This window comes from Platichthys flesus, chromosome 1 (genome assembly GCF_949316205.1).
Source record: "Platichthys flesus chromosome 1, fPlaFle2.1, whole genome shotgun sequence".
NCBI classification, from domain to species: Eukaryota; Metazoa; Chordata; class Actinopteri; order Pleuronectiformes; family Pleuronectidae; genus Platichthys; species Platichthys flesus.
Window position 1 is genome coordinate 17,160,393 of NC_084945.1, and position 20,423 is coordinate 17,180,815.

General features: G+C 41.0%; 1 protein-coding gene across 4 annotated transcripts; it reads left to right on the plus strand.

Annotated features, from left to right (window-relative positions):
• On the plus strand, positions 1 to 14,386 carry fam120b (family with sequence similarity 120 member B). 4 transcript variants are annotated; one of them, XM_062387176.1, is made up of 15 exons: positions 69 to 266; positions 351 to 480; positions 1,001 to 1,191; positions 1,463 to 1,596; positions 2,009 to 2,131; positions 2,419 to 2,610; positions 2,958 to 3,228; positions 3,347 to 3,524; positions 3,901 to 4,002; positions 4,269 to 4,441; positions 6,505 to 6,597; positions 9,432 to 9,638; positions 9,863 to 10,016; positions 13,124 to 13,412; positions 13,493 to 14,386. In XM_062387176.1, exons 2-15 carry the CDS (start codon positions 357 to 359, stop codon positions 13,521 to 13,523), a joined length of 2,262 nt encoding a protein of 753 aa, XP_062243160.1. In that variant the 5' UTR covers positions 69 to 266; positions 351 to 356; the 3' UTR covers positions 13,524 to 14,386. The 4 variants fall into 4 exon arrangements, with proteins under 4 accessions (XP_062243183.1, XP_062243160.1, XP_062243176.1 ...); XM_062387199.1 differs by lacking the exon at positions 13,493 to 14,386 and having other exon boundaries at positions 1 to 266; positions 9,432 to 9,666; positions 13,124 to 13,263; XM_062387192.1 differs by lacking the exon at positions 6,505 to 6,597 and having other exon boundaries at positions 71 to 266.
• The last annotated feature ends 6,037 nt before the right edge of the window (positions 14,387 to 20,423 follow it).

A 20,423-nucleotide genomic window follows, 5' to 3' on the forward strand; every position in this document is an offset into this window, starting at 1 on the left:
TAGGGACTTCTCGTTTGTGTAGAACTATTTAAAAGTACGCATTGTCTTATGTTTTAACGTAGTACCCGAGTGTAAAATTAGTTTACAGGTTTCACTTATGACGTGACAAGTTGGCTCGTTAGGGCAGGAGACGCTGCTGCTTCTGACTGAATGAGTTTAACTGTTGGAAGCTAAGCTAGCCGTTAGCATCCAGCTCCATTCACTGAGCAGAGCCACTAGGCGAGGTGTAGGGTAAATACTAGTAGAGGACGTGGGATTATTCTGGGGTAATACACCTTCTATTCCAAGTTACCTCTCCAGTTCCCAGTGAAACCAGTCTGACTGTGTGTGCTGCTGTTTGTTGCGTGTAGGGATCGATGGGTGTGAAGGGTCTGCAGAGCTTCATGCAGCGCTGCTGTCCAGAAATGTGTGTGCCTGTGAACCTCAGAGAGATGGCCTCACAACATGTTGCCAGTAACACAGCCACAGCCCACAGCACAGGTAGAGTGATGTACAAGAATATATATTATTAAACTTCAAATACATTTGAAGGTTCTTCTTTACCACACGTCCCCTTTACCGCACAAACTCAGCTGCAAGTCTGTTTTATCAAGTTAACAGATTATAAAGCTACTAGGGCTCCAAACTACAAGGACAAATAGAATGGTGCTCAAAGAGTACATACGTCCACCAAGACCCTACAGTCCCCTGGAATTTAATCAGGCTGCACCTTACTTCACACACTCATAGTTACCATTTCCCTACACCTGCCTGACTTTTCTCATCAAGATCCGTGAATATTCCCCTTGGAAATCCATAAATCGTTGAAAAACAACCCAATTCACAATGTTAAAGATAAGATAAGTTTTGTGGAAATCTGTTTTGTTGTTTTTGTGCAATCTTGCTCTCAAACAAACAAAGCAAACAACAAACAAATGGACAAGGGTGAGGACATATGGGGTTAGTGCGGACATGTTGACCCCGCTCTCTGTGACACTCGTGTTTTCACTCTTTCGTCAAGGTCCCACACTCGTTGTGGACGGGATGGCTTGTCTCCGCAACTGGTACACGTGTGAGAACTGGGTCTGTGGGGGGCAGTGGAGGGAATACATGGATGTACTGAAGAGCTGGGTGGAGGCGTTCAACTCCACCGGCATAAGACTGGTCTTCTTCTTTGATGGAGTGGTGGAAGAGCAGAAGAGACGAGAGTGGGTGAGGAAAATATACTGTAAGCTGTTTGAATAAGATCTTTTAGAAGCTGTTGTGATTTCACTGTTACTCTACATATCTTTAAATTGCACCTGCTGGAAGGCTCTCAATCCACTTCTGTCTTTAGTTACAGATTTAATGAACAGATAATGTAGACATTAGCATTGAACTTCTGTCATCTTATCAAATCAGACTTTGCTGAGCTTGAAGTTTTCTCAGTTGCTCTTCTGAGTTCATGCAGTCTCTGTATTCAAAGATCCTTTCCTGTCTGTAGGTGAAGAGGAGACACAGAGTGAACGGGCAGATTTCAAAAATATTTCGGCACATCAAGGAACACGGAGAGCAGCCTGGGAGACAGCTCTTCTGTCTGCCCTCTGGTCTGGCAACATTCACATCCTTTGCTCTCAGGTTAACATTCATAAACTACAATGGCAGAAGAGTGCATATCTCCACCAAGGCCGAACACCTTTTTTTTCATCAGCATCCATTAATTGTTCACATCCATTGATGTTAAAAAACACTCAATGTATAAAAAGTATTCTTCCTTGACCCAAATTGCATATATCCAACAAAGTTGTGGTAATCCGTCCAGTAGTTGTTTTGTATAATCCTGCTAATTAACAGACAAACAACCAATGTGGATTAAAAAAACGTAACCTCCTTGGTGGAGGTACAACAATTCTGCAGCCCTTTTTTGGACTTTATACAGTGGATGTTGTGATAATGAACCTGGTCATGTATATTGAAAAAAAGTTTGATCTGATGAGAGTTAATGTTCCTGCTGTTTATGGAAGTATTACTGTTATCTGTTTTTTTCAAGGTCCTTGGGGCACGAAGTGTTTTGCTCAGTGCAGGAGGCTGACTTTGAAATTGCCAGCTACGCTCGTCAGCATTGCTGCATGGGTATCCTGGGACAGGACTCAGACTTCATCATATATGACAGGTTTGTCAAAATGATCATGTATTATATTTAATAAATACCAGCTATTTGCACCATCAAAGATTCTTCCCACTTTAGAATCACAGCTTGTACTTCATAAGTTAAATCTTTAACTTAAACATGAGCTGTTAGATACTTTGCTGTGGTTGGATTAAAAAAATGCAATTGCAGAATTTCTTGTAACTCACTAAAAAGCAGAGTGTCATCGAGTGTAGCACTTCATGTTATTGATAAGTTATTAAAATCTAAATAAACTGTATGATCTGAACATGTGGTTTGGATTTTTTTAGTGCCCCCTACATGTCGCTGGAAAAGCTGCGGATAAACAGCCTCACCACCGTCCTGTACGACCAACAGAGGTTCTGCCGAGTCATCGGACTAGCTGTCACCCAGCTACCACTGCTGGCTTGTCTCCTTGGTAATGACGTGGTGGCAACGGAGCAGATGCAGCACATCAGGAACAACGCCATAGCAACATACAGGTGTCTCTTTACTTTGGTGTTTGCTCAAGAACAACAGCTCCTCTACTATTGAATTTTAATTTAGTTTTTTATCTGAATCCAAACAAATACCAACAATTTTTTGCTGAATCTGTTTAGTTATACAAATATTCAGTTCAATTCAATTATTTTTCAAGGCGCTTTAGTCACATTTAGAAAACTATTTGACCTTGTTGTATATTCAATTTTCCGAGTCAAGGTCAAGAGTAATTTTCAGTTGCAGACCAAAATGGACAAAAATCATCTAGTAAAGACACTTGACAGTTCGGCAACTTAGTTGAACTTTAGATGAGGGCATTAAATTACAGCTTTGCCTCATTGTTTCCCAGGAAAAACAATCCTGCACCAGACCATGGTGCTCCACAGGTGGAAATGGTCCTAGCTGTATCCCAGTATGTGAGCTCTTTGTGGGGCGGAGAGGAGGAAGAGACTGAGCACATCCTTCAATGCATGAATCTGTCGGCTCCTCACCGAGAGCTACTGAAGAGAGGGATCTGCTCCTACTTGCTACCTGGACAGGAAGCCCTGCTGAGAGGTGACATCTCTTCAAGTCCCTCCGCCTGTGCCATGGAGAAATATGTTAGTCCAGAAACATTAAAAGTATGTCTTGTTTCATATACTGTACATGTTCAGTATGTAACTTGTCGAAGTCATATTAGGTTAGACCATGCTAAATGCCAGATTGTCTGTATAATGTTTTCTATGTGGTTTTCCCCAGGAATGCAGAGAGAAGCATGTAGCAACAGAGGGTTTTATGGTTTACCCTGTTTTGTGTGAGGGGGTCGTCGAATGTAGCAACACTTTGGAGGATGAGGAGGATGCTGAACTGTTGCCCCAGGCTCTAGTCTTCAAACCCTGCAGACAGCGCATCTATGGACTGCTGCTTGGTCATGATGGTAAGACAGTAAATCAAGACCAATATTAACACTGATCAGCACATTTTGCTTTCAAACATATATTTTTTTCAAATCGGTAAAATCTTAGTTCATAGAAGGTATATGCACAGCATGAATTCATTCAGCCCCTCCTGACTCCAGACTTCAGACACGTGTGAACTGGGTAGAGACATCATCATTCGGTCTTCATGAACACTAATGACTAATGTCATTATTTGCATTTAGAGCAGGAAAGTGAGATCCGATTCAATGTGCTAACAGGAGACTCATTCAGGACGCACTTTAATAACAGATGTGAACAGGGCAATAGACACAACATACTAAAAATCCAGGCTTAGCTGTGGAGCCTTGACTTTGTCTTCTTGTGTGTTTTCAGGCAGCACTGTTGACAATCCAGCTATCAGGGAATGGTTTGTCTTCCCCGGAAACCAATTGAAGGAACCTGACATGGTCCATCCTCTCCCAATCAGCCTCCCGGGTGCTGCACCTGCTAGTTTCTTAATATCTATCTCTCTGTATTCCTGAGGTCAATCTAGGACTGAACATTAGTCAAGTTGAATTTTGTTCTCAGCGGGAGGATGGTACACTTTATACACAATGCTGAAGATTTTTCTGGGAATACAATTTCCATCGCTTGTCAGTTTTACTCTGCTTTTTGTTGGCTAATACCCTAACCTTAATACAAGTATATATTAAATGATTACATACATATTATTTATTAATACACATTATCTACATTTGTAGGTGGTGTTCCCAGTTTGGACTTGTTGTGGTTCGGCACTGGTTCTGATGTTACATCCCTTCGTCTGACGTCCTTTCTTACAATACTTGACTGCCAGGACTTCACTGAGTTGTACGGCACCATTGAAGTCTCTCTCCTGGCTGTGCTCTGTCTGGTCACTTACATAGTCCTGCAGGTAATGCCCGTCTTTCTTTAGCATCAGATACTTTTAGGAGGATGATGACAATACAACCATAGGGAAAATAACAAAGAACTCATAATCTACTTAATGTTGAAAACAAAAGTCAAATTAACTGAAGTGGAAAAGGTGGAAATACCTTGTCTAACTACATATAATCCTCCAGCTGAGGGAACTAAACTTTGAAAGATAGATTTGTACGTTACACACTCTCGTGATTCCATATTGGACTGGATAACTGGCACATTTAATGATTCAGCCTCTATTTACATGTTTAGAAACAATTACAAATTGAAAATGTAATGATTTTATTCCACTTCTTCCTACTTCTCTTAAATCACGGTGGGTGTTTACAAAAAGACATGAAAACCTCACCATCATCGAATGATGACGTCTCCGCGGTGACTGATTTGTCTCTTCTGGTGTTCAGTGGCCGGGCTGCATGTTTGGCTTTGCCTTCAATGAACAGCTGTTAAGCTGTTAAATTAAACAGTTGTGTACTCAGTTTGTATTAAGGCGTTTCCACTGAGATAATGTTAGTATATGTGTTATACAGCTACACCTGGTGATTTATGTAAACAGAAAACGAAAAGACCAAACGTATTTTGTGACAATAAAAACACACAAGTCAGCTTTTGAATTGGGATTTACATCTATAACATATATACAACAATTATTGTGCTCTTAATTCTAGTTGTGATGTGAAGTTAAACATGACTTGTTGACTGTGTTGTGTTGTTTTGGTCATGGCTTGGTGCGAGCCATTATCACCCACTGAGTGGCCAGTTTAGCCACAGACACAGGTCTTTGTAAATTAAGCTCTTGCGTCAACAAGAGGTCTGATAACCACTCAAGGGCTTTGAATATTCAAAGAGAAGCTTAATTTGTCTCAGTTCTTATTTTGTTTGTAAAATTTAAAGTATAAACATATGTGTAATCCTATATATTTGTAATCCTGTTGAAAGAGAAATGTGAAAAGAATCAGAGGTTTTTGTTTTCTGTTGGTACATTTGACATTGACGTCAGCTGATGGAGCCGAGATCAGCGCAGTAGATTTCCTGGATGAAGGAGCTTGCGTCATTTTGCAGATGATAAACAAATATCAATGTAGATTTATTTATCTAGGCTGTAATTAATTCATTTTAAAAAGGTTGTATTCACACCTTAGAGAAAAAAAGGTTCTGTTTACAAAAAATAATCTCAATTATCACTTTCAAAAATGTCCATGTGGGAAAAATCAGTAAAGTGTTCGTTTCCACTGTACTATAAAAACTGATAAGTTCATTAAAGAGTCATTACTATTTTGCTCAACAAAAGGAACTTAGCTATTTAAATGAAAAAGAAAACAGTCAGATTCAAACATATGATCAGTACATTTTTAACAAACTAACTATTTAGGCCTCGCTAAAAGTGAAGGCTTTCTACAATTGGTGATAAATTGTGCTCTTCATAATTTTACTAATAGCCGTTCTGTCATGCAGAGTTGAACACGTAAAAGCTCCTTTTACACAACGTGTTCATGTTCTGCTTTTGAGGAAATCGCAGAGCCAACATCACACATAGGGACATGTTTGGCTCAGCGTAAAGTTAAAATGGCAATATTATGAGGTCTCTGTTTCAAAGGGCCTGAAGATGTAAAGATTTTGTCAGAGAGACGGACACTAGGATCCAGTCATTTAAATGGATATGAGACCAACAAACAGGCAGAGAAGCAGCTTGTTACATGGACCGTTAGACGAGTAGACGATCAAAGATGAGGCAGACAACAGTAGCTGTTGTTGTCTGATTCCTGCTGCATTCACATTCCCTCATCACTCTTCTGTTTAGATAGCTTCAGGGTTTGTTTGTTTTGAACACACAACTGGGCAGCCATGTTTCTGTATTCAGCATTGTTTCTTTTGCTTGAGTTGTCGCATAGAGAGCAGACAAAACAAACTGACCCATGCAGAACACACACTGGAATGTGATTGAATTGGCAGACCATATATTTTCCCTTGTGTGTGTGTGTGTGTGTGTGTGTGTGTGTGTGTGTGTCTGTGTGTGTGTGTGTGTTCTATCAGGTACCGGCTGTATCTCAAGAGGACGTTGATGCTTACCTTAGTCAGGGCGTCTGTCTGAGCATGAAATCTCTACAGGAGCTTCATTACATCAAGGTCAGTTAGAAGCAAAAAGACACAGATATTGTATGAGGCTCTGTTTAGTTTTTTTTTATCTTTTCTCACTTGCAATAAAAATGTGGTTCAGGATAAACTTAAATTTTAAGACTTTTGCTTAAATTGCATGTTTTAATTGAACAGAACGTGTGTTGTTGTAACTCCTGCTGCAAGAAGTCAATGTTCTCTGCAGTTCACAGTAAACTAAATCGTCTTGTGGCAATCACAGGTCAGAATATGTTTCCAGGTTTAGAAAGTGAAGAAAAAAACAGCGAGGGACCACAAATCAAATATTTTTTGAGAGTCTCCACCTTCTTACAACTTCTTAATAGAACCCAGAGGGTTTCCAGGTCTTTTATTGTTGTGAGTACTTTTTATATTGCACGTGCCAGTGTAAAAAGCCATTCAAAGATTAGGTTGTAATATGAGAATATCACTGAAACAGCAAACAGTTAAGGATCAAACAATAAGAAATTCTGCCAAATAGGAGAGTCGTGTAAAATGATTATTTTCATATAATGTCATGGTTAATAGCTGATTAATCTTCTCCCGATGGACAAATTGTTGCACCTCTAGAGACAATTTGCATTTTATTCTGATAGATAAAACTTCGGTATGATCACCTTTTACACCACAGTTGGTTCATTGATTACTGATGCTGTGTCTGCTTATGTTGGTAGAACATGGAGGCAAGATACTGAAACTTTTCCATTTCCAGTTTCTGAAATGTGGGACTTTTTCTTGTAACTTGTGATGAGCCTTTTCTCGATCTTCAACTGAATGATTAAATAACTGCTGTTATTGCTGTTCACGGCCTTGTTGTAGACCAATTTATGTTTACTGCTTAATTACCATACTTATGTCTAGTAATTTGTATTTTTGCTGCTTGTCTGTTTTCTACACAATAATTAGGGCTGGGCGTTGATTTGAATATGTTGTCTGGAAGAGGTTCAGCGCTGCAGGAAGGGGGGGTGGGGTGGGGCTAACTGAGGGGCAGCTGTTTGGATCAACTACACACACACAACATGCACACAAATACACTGTGATGTGGAAAAAAATCTATTTTTGATTGTGCATTTGTATTTTCACATCAGTTTGTGTGCACATTTTACAGAAAGTTGCAGATTTGCACACCATCCTCAATTCAACACATAACTGCACAAAGTGAATATCATCCTCTTTTTCATAACAGCAAAATAATACAAACAATAATAATGATAATAAAGAAATAAATTCTTTGATCAAATGATAATTTATTAGTAAGAAGAGTGTGTTTAACTGAAAATAAAAATCTCACCATTTGCAGGTGTTTAGAGGAAAAGGGGTAGTTGATCGATTTTGGGATGCGTTGGTTTCAATGCAACATTCCTTCCCATAGGGCTTTAATTGTGTGTGTGTGTGTAAGTGTGTGTGTCACAGATAGAGTGTGCTGGCAACAGTTTCTATTTGTCCTGGCTGACGTTCACCACATGGAGCTATTTACACACAAATTTGCACACTCTGCCCCGGTGGACACACACACACACACACTTGTGTTGTGTTCTCATTCTTCTAATTTTTACTCTCTCTTGTCCTGTCTCTCTTCATGTTGCTGTCTCTCTCTCTCTCTCTCTCTCTCTCTCTCCCCCCCCCCCCGCACTCCTTCAGGCTTTTATGTCTCTGTTCAGTTGTTCATTGTTTTCTGAAGGTGAAGCTCTGTTTGACTGGAAGCAGGTGGCAGGCAGGGCTGTGTGCGTGTGTGTGTGTGTGTGTGTGTGCGTGTGCATACAGGTAATCCTTGTTATCAGTGCTATGTACCAGAGGACAGGTGAGAGCTGAAAACACATGGAGAGCATCTGCCTGCTGTTATCACCGCTATCAGTCTCTCTGCCTCTCCATCATCCTTTCTTTCTTTATTTTCCTCCTCTGGTTTCTTTTTTCTTTTCTTCTCTCCTTCTTTGGCTTTTATCAATCTGTAAACAAGAAAACCCTGCGATTTAATCATAATATATGAAGCCACTGTAAAAAAAAAAGAAACAATTGAATTACTTTAAGATGTATGGTACATAACCAGAGCATTAAGCATAGTGTAACAGTGTGTTTGTATGATTTCATTAATTCAGTTTACTTTGAGTGAAACTATGCAGAGACATTTCAGTGTCAGAAACACGTTAGATGCACAGATCCACAGATTGACACTTCACTGCAGTGTGCCATTGAACAGAGTGGTCATCAAAGTAGGTGGTCTAGGTCATATATAATTGTGTAATCTATGTGTCAGGATTGAACAGATAAGGTTTCGCAAATTGGGGTTGGAAACAGCAATTACTTTAACAGTTGTGAGGGAAATTCTAAGGACTTTGGTCTGGGTGGTGAATATTGAAGAAGCAGATGGTTCTTTACTGCAGGAGTGTGTGTGTATGATGCTGCATGTTTGTGAAGGTGTGATTGATTCCTCTGCCACTAAAGTCACAGTAAGTAGACTGAGAATAAAGAGTTTTCTGTCAAATGAAAACACATATTTTGTAATGATATTAATGGAAATTATTACAAGATTTATCGATCTCATGACTGGATGAAAGAGCACGGACCCTCAGGCGAGTGAGTGGCTGTGTGGTCTGGTGTTGTTTAGGGTCGAGGATCCGTCAAGTGGTTTGTTAGACTTTGACCTGGAGGTATTTATTGCCCCATGTGGTGAAGTCAGTTGTGACCTGCTGGTGACTCAGAAAAGTCCCTGTTTCATTTGCAGATTCAAAGTACAAGTTTGTTGACAAAAGACTTACCAAACTATCTAGCAGTGTGATACAGATTCACTATCAGCCATAAAAAAAGGAATATTCTTTCTTTGCTTTCAGCTGCCTTTCCTCTCCAGTCGTGCGGTACAGCTGGGATCTCTCTATGTCAGAGGACTGAGCAACCTGTTGGGTGCCAACTGTGCCAGTGGCTACCCGCTGCCCAACACTGCCCTGATGCCCTGGCACAGTTTTGATGGACAGCTGTTCCAGTCAAAGTACCTGCTGGCACATAGTGGGACAGAGACGACTTTGCTGCTGGACAGTGACGTGAGTGGAGATAGGAACATGGAAGGAGGTGGTATGGGTCAGGGGAGAATTCATAGAATTTTTGAGAATTATTGGGAAACTATTATCTATGAATCTATGAAAATGGTGCTATTCTAGTATTACAATAATGTTTATGTGGTTTACTTCACCAGCTGGATGTGTCTTTGTTTAAGCAGTATATGTATGTATAGCTGACTAGTTGTGGTGTCTCCCTGTCTCTCCAGTCATCCTGTCTATCCCTGTTTCTCCACCTGAGAGGGAAACTCATAGAAACCTGCAGGAAGCAAGGCAGAGTCCTGCAGTCCAGACCAAGACCCAACGCACCAGATCTAAGTCGTAAAACCACTTCAGCACGGGGATACAGAGAGACACATGCAGGTAAGATGTCTGACTGACTAAATACCAAACCGTATTTTGTTTGACTTGCACCACCTCCTGACTGCTTCTGACAGATTTCTCTCATTGCAAGAAGCCAATGTCTTTCTCTTGTGACCAGAGTTTGTTTCTCAGCTAAGACCTATCAGTCCCCTTTCTCAGCAACACATCGGTGGCGGTCCCAAACTTGTAGCCATATTTGTTATCATGCAGTGGCTGAACAAAGCCTACGCCCAAACCACATTTAAATCCCCTCACATCTCATCAATACATCCTTGGTTGAGGTATTTAAAGATACCTGCTCACTTTCAAAATTCATCTTAAATGACGGTAAACATTAACCCGATGCACCTTTTAAACGCTGAGATGGTTCTCTGTTATAAAAGTGATGAAATACCATTCATACTTCACCTTCCTCTCTCTGACTCAACTTTCCCTCTGTGCTGTTTTCATGTGGCATAATGCTGCCGGGACTCCTTTTTTAAAACGCTCCTTGATGTTGAGACCATCCAGTTAAAAGTGTTTTTGACCTGAATTAAGAATGTTATGAGGTTTCTCCTCCTTCACCCTAGTGGTTAAGGTGCATGCCATGTAACCATTATGTCCTCTGTTTAAATCTGACTGTAGGACCTCTGTCACATGTCATATCCTTCTCTCACTCCCCATGTTGCCTCTCTGCTTACTTACCTACCAAGAGACAAAATCCCAAAAGAATTGTTTTTAAAGTGTTAATATGATTTCTGTATTATAATTGATGCTCCAGTAGATTTTATGTTGTGATCCAGTCCATGTTTCTCCAAAAAAAACACGCACATAAAGAGGCTTCCACTGATCAGAGGGGCCAGAGCAAACTGGAGCTCATATGAAGAACTGATGAAAATATTCCTGGAGCTAAACCGAGAGGCTACATTATAATCTGATAGTTGATCTGTGGTTGTAGTTCCCTGGTGTCCCTCACAGAACCACATTACCCAGAGGGCTGTGCTGTAACAAGCTCCATGTGTGCTGTGGCCTTAATGCATACCATGGCGTGCATTCGCACACACACAAACGCTCACGTGCATGCTCAGGCCCGAGACTTGCTTTGTCAGTGCACTAGTAATAGTAGGTTTCTGTTTATAGGCTGGGAGAGCTCTATTTTAAGACACACAACAAGACGAACTGATTACAGGCTTCTCTCTTCTGTCTCCCCCTCCCTCCGCTCCCCTTACCCTCAGTTGTTCCCCTGTTTTACTCTTCAGCCAGTATTCTCTCTTCTCCTTCTCTCTGGTTCTTTTTCTCTGTTATAGCTGTCCGTCTCTTTCTGGTTCCCAGCTCTCTAACCTTTTCACCCTCTTGACATGAACTAGTTTTACAGAATGTGAACATCCTCTATAATGATTTTCACTGTAGTGTGCTGACTTACAGTAAGTCATGCTCCCTGTCGGTTCAAGAAAAGTCTGTAGCTTTACACTCTCCGTCCGACTCTGTCATCAATCTCAGAAGACCACTCAGTGGTAGCCTATGAAATCCGAACCAGTTGTTCCGACTAATAAACCTTTTTGCGACCATTTTTCTGTGCGCCATGTCGATGGAGAGTCTCCGATTTGCACCGAACTGTCTGCTTTTGGCCCAAGTCTTGTGGGTCTCATGAGGATGTTTCTGGTTTTATAGATGGAAGGCTGCACTCTTTATACCTCAGTGTTTCATTTCTGCCAGACACAGACACCGATCATTACTACAGAGCTGTGGGGATACGGAGTGTGTGTTTGAGAGAGAGAGACAGAGAGAGAGCATGTGTGTGCGTGAGAGCAGTGGTGGCGCTATGTGGTATCTTTGAGGGCCTGGTTTGGTTTTTGTTTGGAATCAGGCCTGATGTTTAGTCTCCTCAGCAAATATCTCCTCTGCCCGCCTGCCCTCACAATTACACTCCAGCAGTGAATCCCAGTGTAGCTGCTCTCTTGTGACTTCTCATCAATTTCAATTCAAAGTATACAAATAAAGTAAATAAAAACAACATCAGTTTCAGATTGAATCCCCATTTCTCTTAGACCACACTTGCTCTGGCTGAGAGTAGTGATGTTCTTCTAATCTGTCTTTCAATCTGTCCAATAAACACATTTAAATCTCCTCTGATGTAGAAATAAAGTGCTGCGAACAAATCTTTCATCTTGCCCTAATTTTATTTGAGAGATCTTTTGGTTTTACTCTAAATCTAAATCAGGGAAACTTTCGGCTGACATAACAACCACTTAAACAGACGTTAAAACAGTTGTGATACTTGAGGTCTGTCTGACCCATTGTTCACCGATGTGCCTCATGCTTTCATGTGCTTATTTCCACACTTTCACACTCAGGCAGTAGATTGGTGGGAGGATGGCGGCCTGCTTTGGCCTAACCAGCTACAACTCCAGCCTAAGTGGGACATGGATGTTTATTTTCAGTGCTTTGTATTCGCTTAAAATCTGCCACGTCCGTCAAAGTTCCATCAGAGAAAAGTGAGGATGAAAAAGAATGGTTGCATTAAACATTGAGCTTTGTGTTTATTACGTTGATAATTGTTTTAATCCATAACGGATCAAATGTTGACAACTGTGATGATCTTAAAAACTGTCATGAAAAGGAACATCATAAAATCAGTTGAAGCTGTTCAAAACTGGATCAGTGAGCTTTTTTTTTTCTTTATTTGAATACTTTTCTTTGTTGGTGGTGTTTTGTGTGAAGCCTTGAAATAATTGTGGACAGATTTGAAAGGCAGATTACATGTGTTTGTCGCCTCCTTTCCACGGAAATGCCCCAAAATTCACTATAAAAGATTGGTTGATGTGTTTGGCTGTAATGTAAATTTGCTCATGACTAGAGCTGTTTCATTGAGACTGTGCTGTTCAACCAGCTTTAGTTTTCAGTGGCCCATTTTCACATCTACAGGAATACCTGCCATCCCACTTTTACTTTTAAGCCTATTCAATTTCCCAAGTGAAACAATCACAGACAAAACACAGAATAATCTCAGATGAAATTCATGTTGCTCATCATCAAAAGCAGATTGAAAGAATGGGTTTTTCTGTGTTTGCTGCTCCAGAAGTACAGCACACAGTTGGTTCACTTTGGCTTTGATTCCTCAACTTTAGGTTGGACCTCTGGTGGTGGTGAGTGGTGGAGGACGACAGGAGAGGTGAGAGGGGAGCAGCGACATGAAGGTGGATGGAGTGAGAGAGGAGAGGAAAGAAGAGACCGACGTGAAAATGTCAACAGAGAGAGACTGGGGGAGAGAGGAGGACACGGAGGAGGAGGCCATAATTTTCAACCTCATTCTTATTCTGACCATCACAGTGGAGGTCGCCACAACATGAGCCATCTTCCTAGACAGTCCAGAGGTAGATCTTATCGCAGCAGAGGAAGATACCAACTGGCTCCCAGGTAACACTGACATGACATTAAAATCGTTTATTCTACCTCTGTTCTCTAACGCCAGGTTTCCTCCTCTCCTCTGCTCTCAGATGGTCCCAGCCACCTGCACCAGGAACATAACTCGACCCTGAACAGAGAGCAGAGGATTAGTGGAGAGGGTTTGAGGAGTTAAGAGGATAGGAAAGTCGGGATGAAAGCAGAGAAGGAATCAGATTTCTGTGAACAAACTGATTAGTGAATTAGCCGTCAGGAATGTTTGTCTAAAGGATGCATTAGGTAGATAACTGGGTATTAATAGGAGTCAGAGTGTAGAGGTTGGGAAAAGTTTAAATCATTCGCCAGTTTAAACTGAAATTGTCTTTTTGTTTTTTCTTTAAAAATATCCTGTTGGGATCCTTTACCTCAGGGAGATATTTTGTGTACTAGTAGTCTGTGTTAGTTTGAAGGAGAAATAACAGCACAAAGGAGAATTCGGCAAACAAACACAGAAATTCTTTGCAGTGAGAAGTGGATTAATGGTTAATCCTCAAGCCTGTTTTCACCTCTTATCTTTGACTATAAAAGGCCAAGGATCTTAAAAGCTTTGTGTATCCAGCACCATAATCCTTTAAATAGTAATGGTCTGATATTCGATACAGGAGCTCTCGTATCGAATATCAGCTGAAACAGGACATTAGTGCTAAATGTTTGTACACCTCTATATTCTGTTTCCAGGCACCTTTTGTGAGTCCAAAACTAAAATTGAGGCAACTACAGTTTCTTTTTCTTTATTCACAGGAGGATGTTGGCTGTTTGTAAGAGATACTAATAGATTTTAAACTGTTATGATTTTAATATCATGATACTAAGCACTAGTGTCCGACCGATATATCAGTGACCAGATAATATCGCCTTTCACAGACATGTCAGTATTCCTTTGTTTGCCTGTATGTGTAAACATGACAACTTTTATTTTACAGGATAAACAATTCAGATAAAATATTCATAGATATATATTTCCTTCGCTTAATTGCTATTCTTTTTATGTATTTGTGTTTATTCTTTATTCAGACACTCATAATAAAGTTTATGGCCAATATCCATTTTTCCCCCCTAAAAGTTAGAGAACTAAATTTCTATATTCGACCCCAACATCACATTTGAATAATTCCTGTGATGTGCAAGAAGCTTCCATTATTCTCACGCTGACAGTATCGAGTGTGTGAAAATCACATTGCTGTGGAGTCTGAGTGTGTTTCCTGTTACACACTTAATGTCGTAAACACCACCAGAGTAAAAGGGGGAAGAGTGTGAGTGTGAGAGCAATGAACGGGATTGATTCTGATTCGGGTGAGTTGGTTGATGAACTCGTCTCTGGACTGACAGCACATTAACATGAACAGTGCTCGTGGGAGATTAATTGCCTTTTTTATTTGGATGTTTTTCTTATTGTATGGACAGACTGAAATATACGTAAATTTAGCTTGTTATTTCAATTTAAAAGCAAAGAGGACTATCAATGGGTTTTACAGCTTTATAACTAGAATGGCACTTAGAAGAGCACATACCTACATCAAAGACCCAACAGTCCCCTTCAATTCCATTATGCTGCCCCAAACTGCATTAACTAGATGTCAGTCCTCTAAATATACGTTTACGTTTTCCCATCAATATTCTTATATTATTCCATTATAAAACAGTCAAAATGGGACAAAAAATGCCCTGTCTGGCAATGTTAAAGAAAGTAATGGAAAAAAGATGGATCTGGCCTTTGATCCATATTCCCACCAAAGTTTTATGACCGACTCCACATCCTTCCACAAAGTATTGCTGTAATTAGTCCAGTATAGTTTTTGTGTAATAGTGCTTAGAAACAAACATGCATAATTCTGAAAAGCAGCAGCTTTGGCTTTCCCGCTCTCCTGTAGAGACTTTTCACGAAACTTTACTATTTTGCATGATTGTTTTTTATACTCACCTCAGTAACATCACCAGGAGCAAATGGAAGTTGAAAGTTTTAGGCCGACATTGTACAGAACTATGTTTATGTATACAAACTCTTCTACGTCTGAGAAAATCATAACCTTGTGTGTGCTGTGTGTTTTAATTGAAGAAATATTTTTAGGCCTTGTTTAGAAAAAGTTACTTTAATGGAAATGTGACCTGAGGCCTTTTCAAATATGATGTTGCTATGAAGCAACGTCAGTTAGTTTATGAAGTATAGTGCAAGTGAAAAGGGGACTTTTGATTTATTGGAAAACAGAAAACATTTCATCTTTGTGCCAGAGTTTTAGTGGGTTGCACAGGGGCAGGGGCTTGAGGATCTGAGTCATGGTTAAACATTTTCTAGTGGGATGTGAATAAACCCTTCACTTACTGTCTTTCTTTTCAGTCCAGAGGCAGCAAAAGAAACAAAGTGTGTGTGTGTGTGTGTGTGTGTGTGTGTGTGTGTGTTTAAGTAACTGTGGTGAGTGGAGTGGGTGTGGGTGAGTGTGTGGGGTGGGGGGATAAGGGTGGGGCGCGCAACACACACACACATAACTTGGGTCCAGTCGCCCCATCAAGATAATCACAATAACAGGAGGAGGGATGTATTTTCTGTGGTGAAGAGGAAGCGCGGGGTGGAACGTTATAAAGGGAGGAAGAAGGAAAGAAGAAAATGGAAGAGGGAAATGAAGGAGTGTGAAGGATAGAGGAGAAGTAAACACAGAGGGAGAAGCAAGGAAGACGAAGGAAATGCCAGACGGGTGGTCGATGGAGAGGTGGACAGCTAAGAATAGAGAAAACAACAGGATGAGAGTGGAGAAAAGAGAGTAGGGGATTGAAAGGGGAAGACAGGAGAATTGAGAACTGTTTGAGTCTAGAGCCGGTAGTCCTGCCGCAACCACAGGAAACCCTGTTGGCTGCCCAACAGATCAGCTTCCTGTGTGTGTGTATGTGTGTGTGTGTGTGTGGTGGAGGTCTGGGTGTGGTCCCTCCAGCAGCAGGGAGACAAACAGAAAGACAGACACCCTTTCCAGACCTCCTCCCTGGGATTGGCTTTCCTCTCCAGTGGCTATCATTCAATAAGCTGTGTGCTCCACTTTGTCTAATACTCTGTTTCCGCGTCTTATCTCAACTTTCTTTCAGCCGAAGTCATCGAACCCGGCGCTCATTCGTGTAACTCGGCTGCATAAATTGGATTTGACTTAAATCCTTGCGGTGGCCGGCAGTGGCCACAGCGGGCAGCACCTATACTAATCCCGCGGGGACCACAAAACCACACGAATAAACTTTATCCTGAGCAAATAGCCACTTTGAAGAGGTGTTAAAATGGTAACCCTGTGTTTACTAGTCACATGGCAGCTTTTTTTATACTAATGCCGTGTCTGTTCTAAACATGCCTGTTTGTTTAGCTTGTGGTGATGCTGGTTGCAGTTTTCTATCTGGAACTGTAGAAGACATGTAGTGATGACCTACAGCCAGTAAAGACCGACTGCTGCACTGCAGCCATTGTCGTGAATGTCAGGTTTGACAACATTGCTACGTTGATTGGATCCATTCGTGCTGTTTCAGAGCGCTGGTCGCCTGCTGTTTCAAAGTTTATCAATATTGAAGTTATCACGTGTCGTAATTGTACCAAAATTAACACTGGACTTCATTGGGCCGTTAACAAAGCACATGCCAAGTGTGAAGCTGATAAGATGAACTTTTCTCATGATATGCCAACTAAAGAACTCAAAGGGCCAACAAAGATAAATCCAAACACAAGTGAAACAATAGGTAAAAGTTCATAAACACAATGAATCCAAGAAAATAACCCAAAAGATGAATCAAAAGACCTTCAGAAGTTACAACACAGACCAGACAGCCTCAGCTTTTCAATAACGTCAAATCATGGATCAGCTCTGAAGATGTCAACGTCCGCCTGGTGACACTTACAGAGACAACAGCTAACGGACGAAGTTCAACTCAGTCATTCATTCTGAGGATGAAAACGTTCAAGACTGCATCCAGCCTCAGCTGTACTTTGGGCTTAGCACCAATTGGCATGCTGCGAAACCACACTAAAGATGGTCCACGTTACAGCTGCGAAACATCAGCACGTTAGCATTGTCATCGTGGGCCCGCTCACGTTAGCATTTAGCACCACTTAGTATGTGATGAGAGACGGTGACGCCCCCTTGTTAGTTCCAATGCAATTATGGCGTTTTGGAGGAAAATGTGAGAGGAGACAACGATTTAACTCAACCACAACACCACTTGTTGACACATGAAGGAACTGGCAACAAACCAGCTGCTATAGAGGATAATGGTTATTATTACATGCTGTTGTTATAATTTAACACATACCTTCTGATACACTGTTGTTATGAAGTTCAGGAAAACAATTTAAAACATATAACACAGTAATCATAAAGTTCTTCATGGAGAACCATTTATACAGTCGCCTTTTTCATGTTGTTGCATTCAGACAAACAAGCAAAAAAGGTAGCTAGTGTGTGTGTGTGTGTGTGTGTGTGTGTGTGTGTGTGTGTGTGTGTTTTGTGTATGTTTTGACTCTCAAAGGAAGGTCAGAGCATTTCTTGGCTCTGTTATTTTGTAGTTTTTTCAGTCAATTTTACAAAGGCATGAACCAAAGTGACACGGGCAGCCAAAAATACACAGAGCCTTAGTGACCAAATATAAACCTTCCGTATTTACTGCACGATTTATAAATATAAACTGCTTTCTTTAGCCGGGGCCAAAATACAGAGGGAACAACTCCCAGTCGGCTCTCTGTGTGTGTGTGTGTGTGTGTGTGTGTGTGTGTGTGTGTGTGTGTGTGTGTTTGTATGTGCGTGCATGCTCCAGCCTCCTACCTAATAGCATGTTGTTAGTGGAATTGGACAGAGAGAGGGGAGGTGATTAAAAAAAGGAAGAAAGCAAAAATAAATTGAGAGAAAACAGAACAAACACCAGCTAAGAAGAGAGATTTATTACTGCGGTCGGAAGCCGATTAAAAGGTCTTTCAGATACCATGTTCCTAAGGTTTTTACTCAAAACAGATCAGACATGATTAAAAGTACTGCATTTTATATATTAAGTATATTGTAATTTTATATTTTATATATATATATATATATATGGTGGTTTTATTTAGATAGATATATAATTAACTGGTAATTAGGTTTTAAAAGTCACGGTTGTTTACAGAGTGCTGCCTTGTGGGTTGTAGCTTTGCGAGCTCATGTTTTCAAGTCCCTGAGTAAAGGATTTTTGAGAGTGTGTCAGCTCTGAAACCGTTTGGTTTGTCCAGATTAACCCACAGAAGCTTTTTAAGGCTGGCGAAACGCATTTTGCTGCCATGAAGGAAATGATTCCTGACCCCTGATGACTCTGTGGTGTCTCCTGACATCCTCAGTGTAGAAATAAACTAGAGGTAAAGAAGAGAAAGGTTTACATTTAGATCACTTTCTCTTCTGCAAGCTTTTTGTGAATTATTGATCATTCTGTCTTTTGCCTTCAGACAATAATTTAAAAAGAAACCATATGAGAAGTATACAAGGGAACTTACTTTTTGGTGAGGATGACGATGGGCTCCATTAAGACACTTTTCTTCATACCATATCATACTGTATTGTAATATGTTGTACCTTATCATATTGTATTGTAACGCACCAGATTTTATCGTACCTTTATGTCGTATCTTACCTGTATCATACCATATACTTTTGTATCGAATCGTACCATACATAACTATACCATACTATATCATAACTTAACTAAGATTAAGATTGCACAGACATGCACAGAAACACTCATGCAGGTAGGGAAATGTAACCTATGCTTTTAACCTATCTGGTGCAGGTCACACAGAGCAGTGAGCAGCCATGTATGGCGCCCGGGGAGCAGATGTTGGGGGAGTAAGTTGCCTTGCTCAGGGGCACTAGACAGGGTAGGGAGAATCCTCTTGGCTTTTTGGACAGATCAATCCAGGTTCGTCTTTTTGTTGTTTCTCCGTGGAGTCGAACCAGAGACGAACCAGAGACCTTCTCTGAAACATAGTCCAAGTTACATCTTGGGTAAATAGAAAATAAATACATAAATACAAAGTTATGAAGTATAACTTTGCAGAGAAAAGATATACTCAAATACTGTACTGTGCAGTACAGTACAGTACAAGTGCTGGAGTGTGGACAGGAGGCAGAGTCTGTTTGTTTCACTGTGGGCTCATGTTAATGTTTTGTGATAACCACACCCACTGTTCATCACACGTTTCATGAACTTGTGACCTGATCATTAGATTTGTTTGAGGTGACATGGCAGATTCCCTGTTTGTTATCATTGTTGGACTGGTTTTAATTCAGGAATGATGTCTGAATGTGGAGCAGTGAGGTTTTTTCTAACTGTTAGTTCTGTTCTTCAGCACCATGTCAACATCAGCACTCACAGCCATGTGTGTTTGCTTCCAGTGGTGGGCAGAGGCTCTCCCAATCCTCTCCCTCCTCCCTCCTATCATCCTCCTTTATCTCTTTTCAACTCCATCCCCCCCTCTCTCGCTGTTTTTGCCTTTCGCGTATCTCCGCCCCCCTTACTCCCCCCTCTCTTCTCACTGTCTTTCCTTGAATGAATGCTCTCTGACTAGTGGAACATATGCTGCTGGTTGTTCAATACCCTCCCTCTGAGCAGGGGCACATCCATGCATGTGTGTGAGTGTGTGTGTGTGTGTGTGTGTGTATGTGTGAGAGAGAGAGAGAGAGAGAGAGAAAGAGAGAGAGAGAGAGAGAGAGAGAGAGAGAGAGAGAGAGAGAGAGAGACAGAAAGTGTTGTGGGTCTATGTTTGTGTGTCTTTCCTCTTGGGTGTGTGTGTGTATCTGTGTGTTTGTGTGTGTGTTCATTGAAACATATGCCTCCTGTTGCACATCGGCCATCTGTTCCTTGAATGGACTGATGGAGTGCTGCTGTAACCATGGCAATGGGCCATTCTGTCAAATAGCCTGTCAAACAACCCCTGGCTGTGTGTGTGTGTGTGTGTCTCTGTGTGTGTGTGTGTGTGTGTGTGTGTGTGTGTGTGTGTGT

Coding starts and splice junctions, on each gene's coding strand:
- fam120b (XM_062387176.1), top strand. CDS start 357: ATGGGTGTGAAGGGTCTGCAGAGCTTCATGCAGCGCTGCTGTCCAGAA. Junction 2,132..2,418: donor GACTTCATCATATATGACAG/GTTTGTCAAAAT, acceptor GGATTTTTTTAG/TGCCCCCTACATGTCGCTGG. Junction 10,017..13,123: donor ATACAGAGAGACACATGCAG/GTAAGATGTCTG, acceptor CCTCAACTTTAG/GTTGGACCTCTGGTGGTGGT.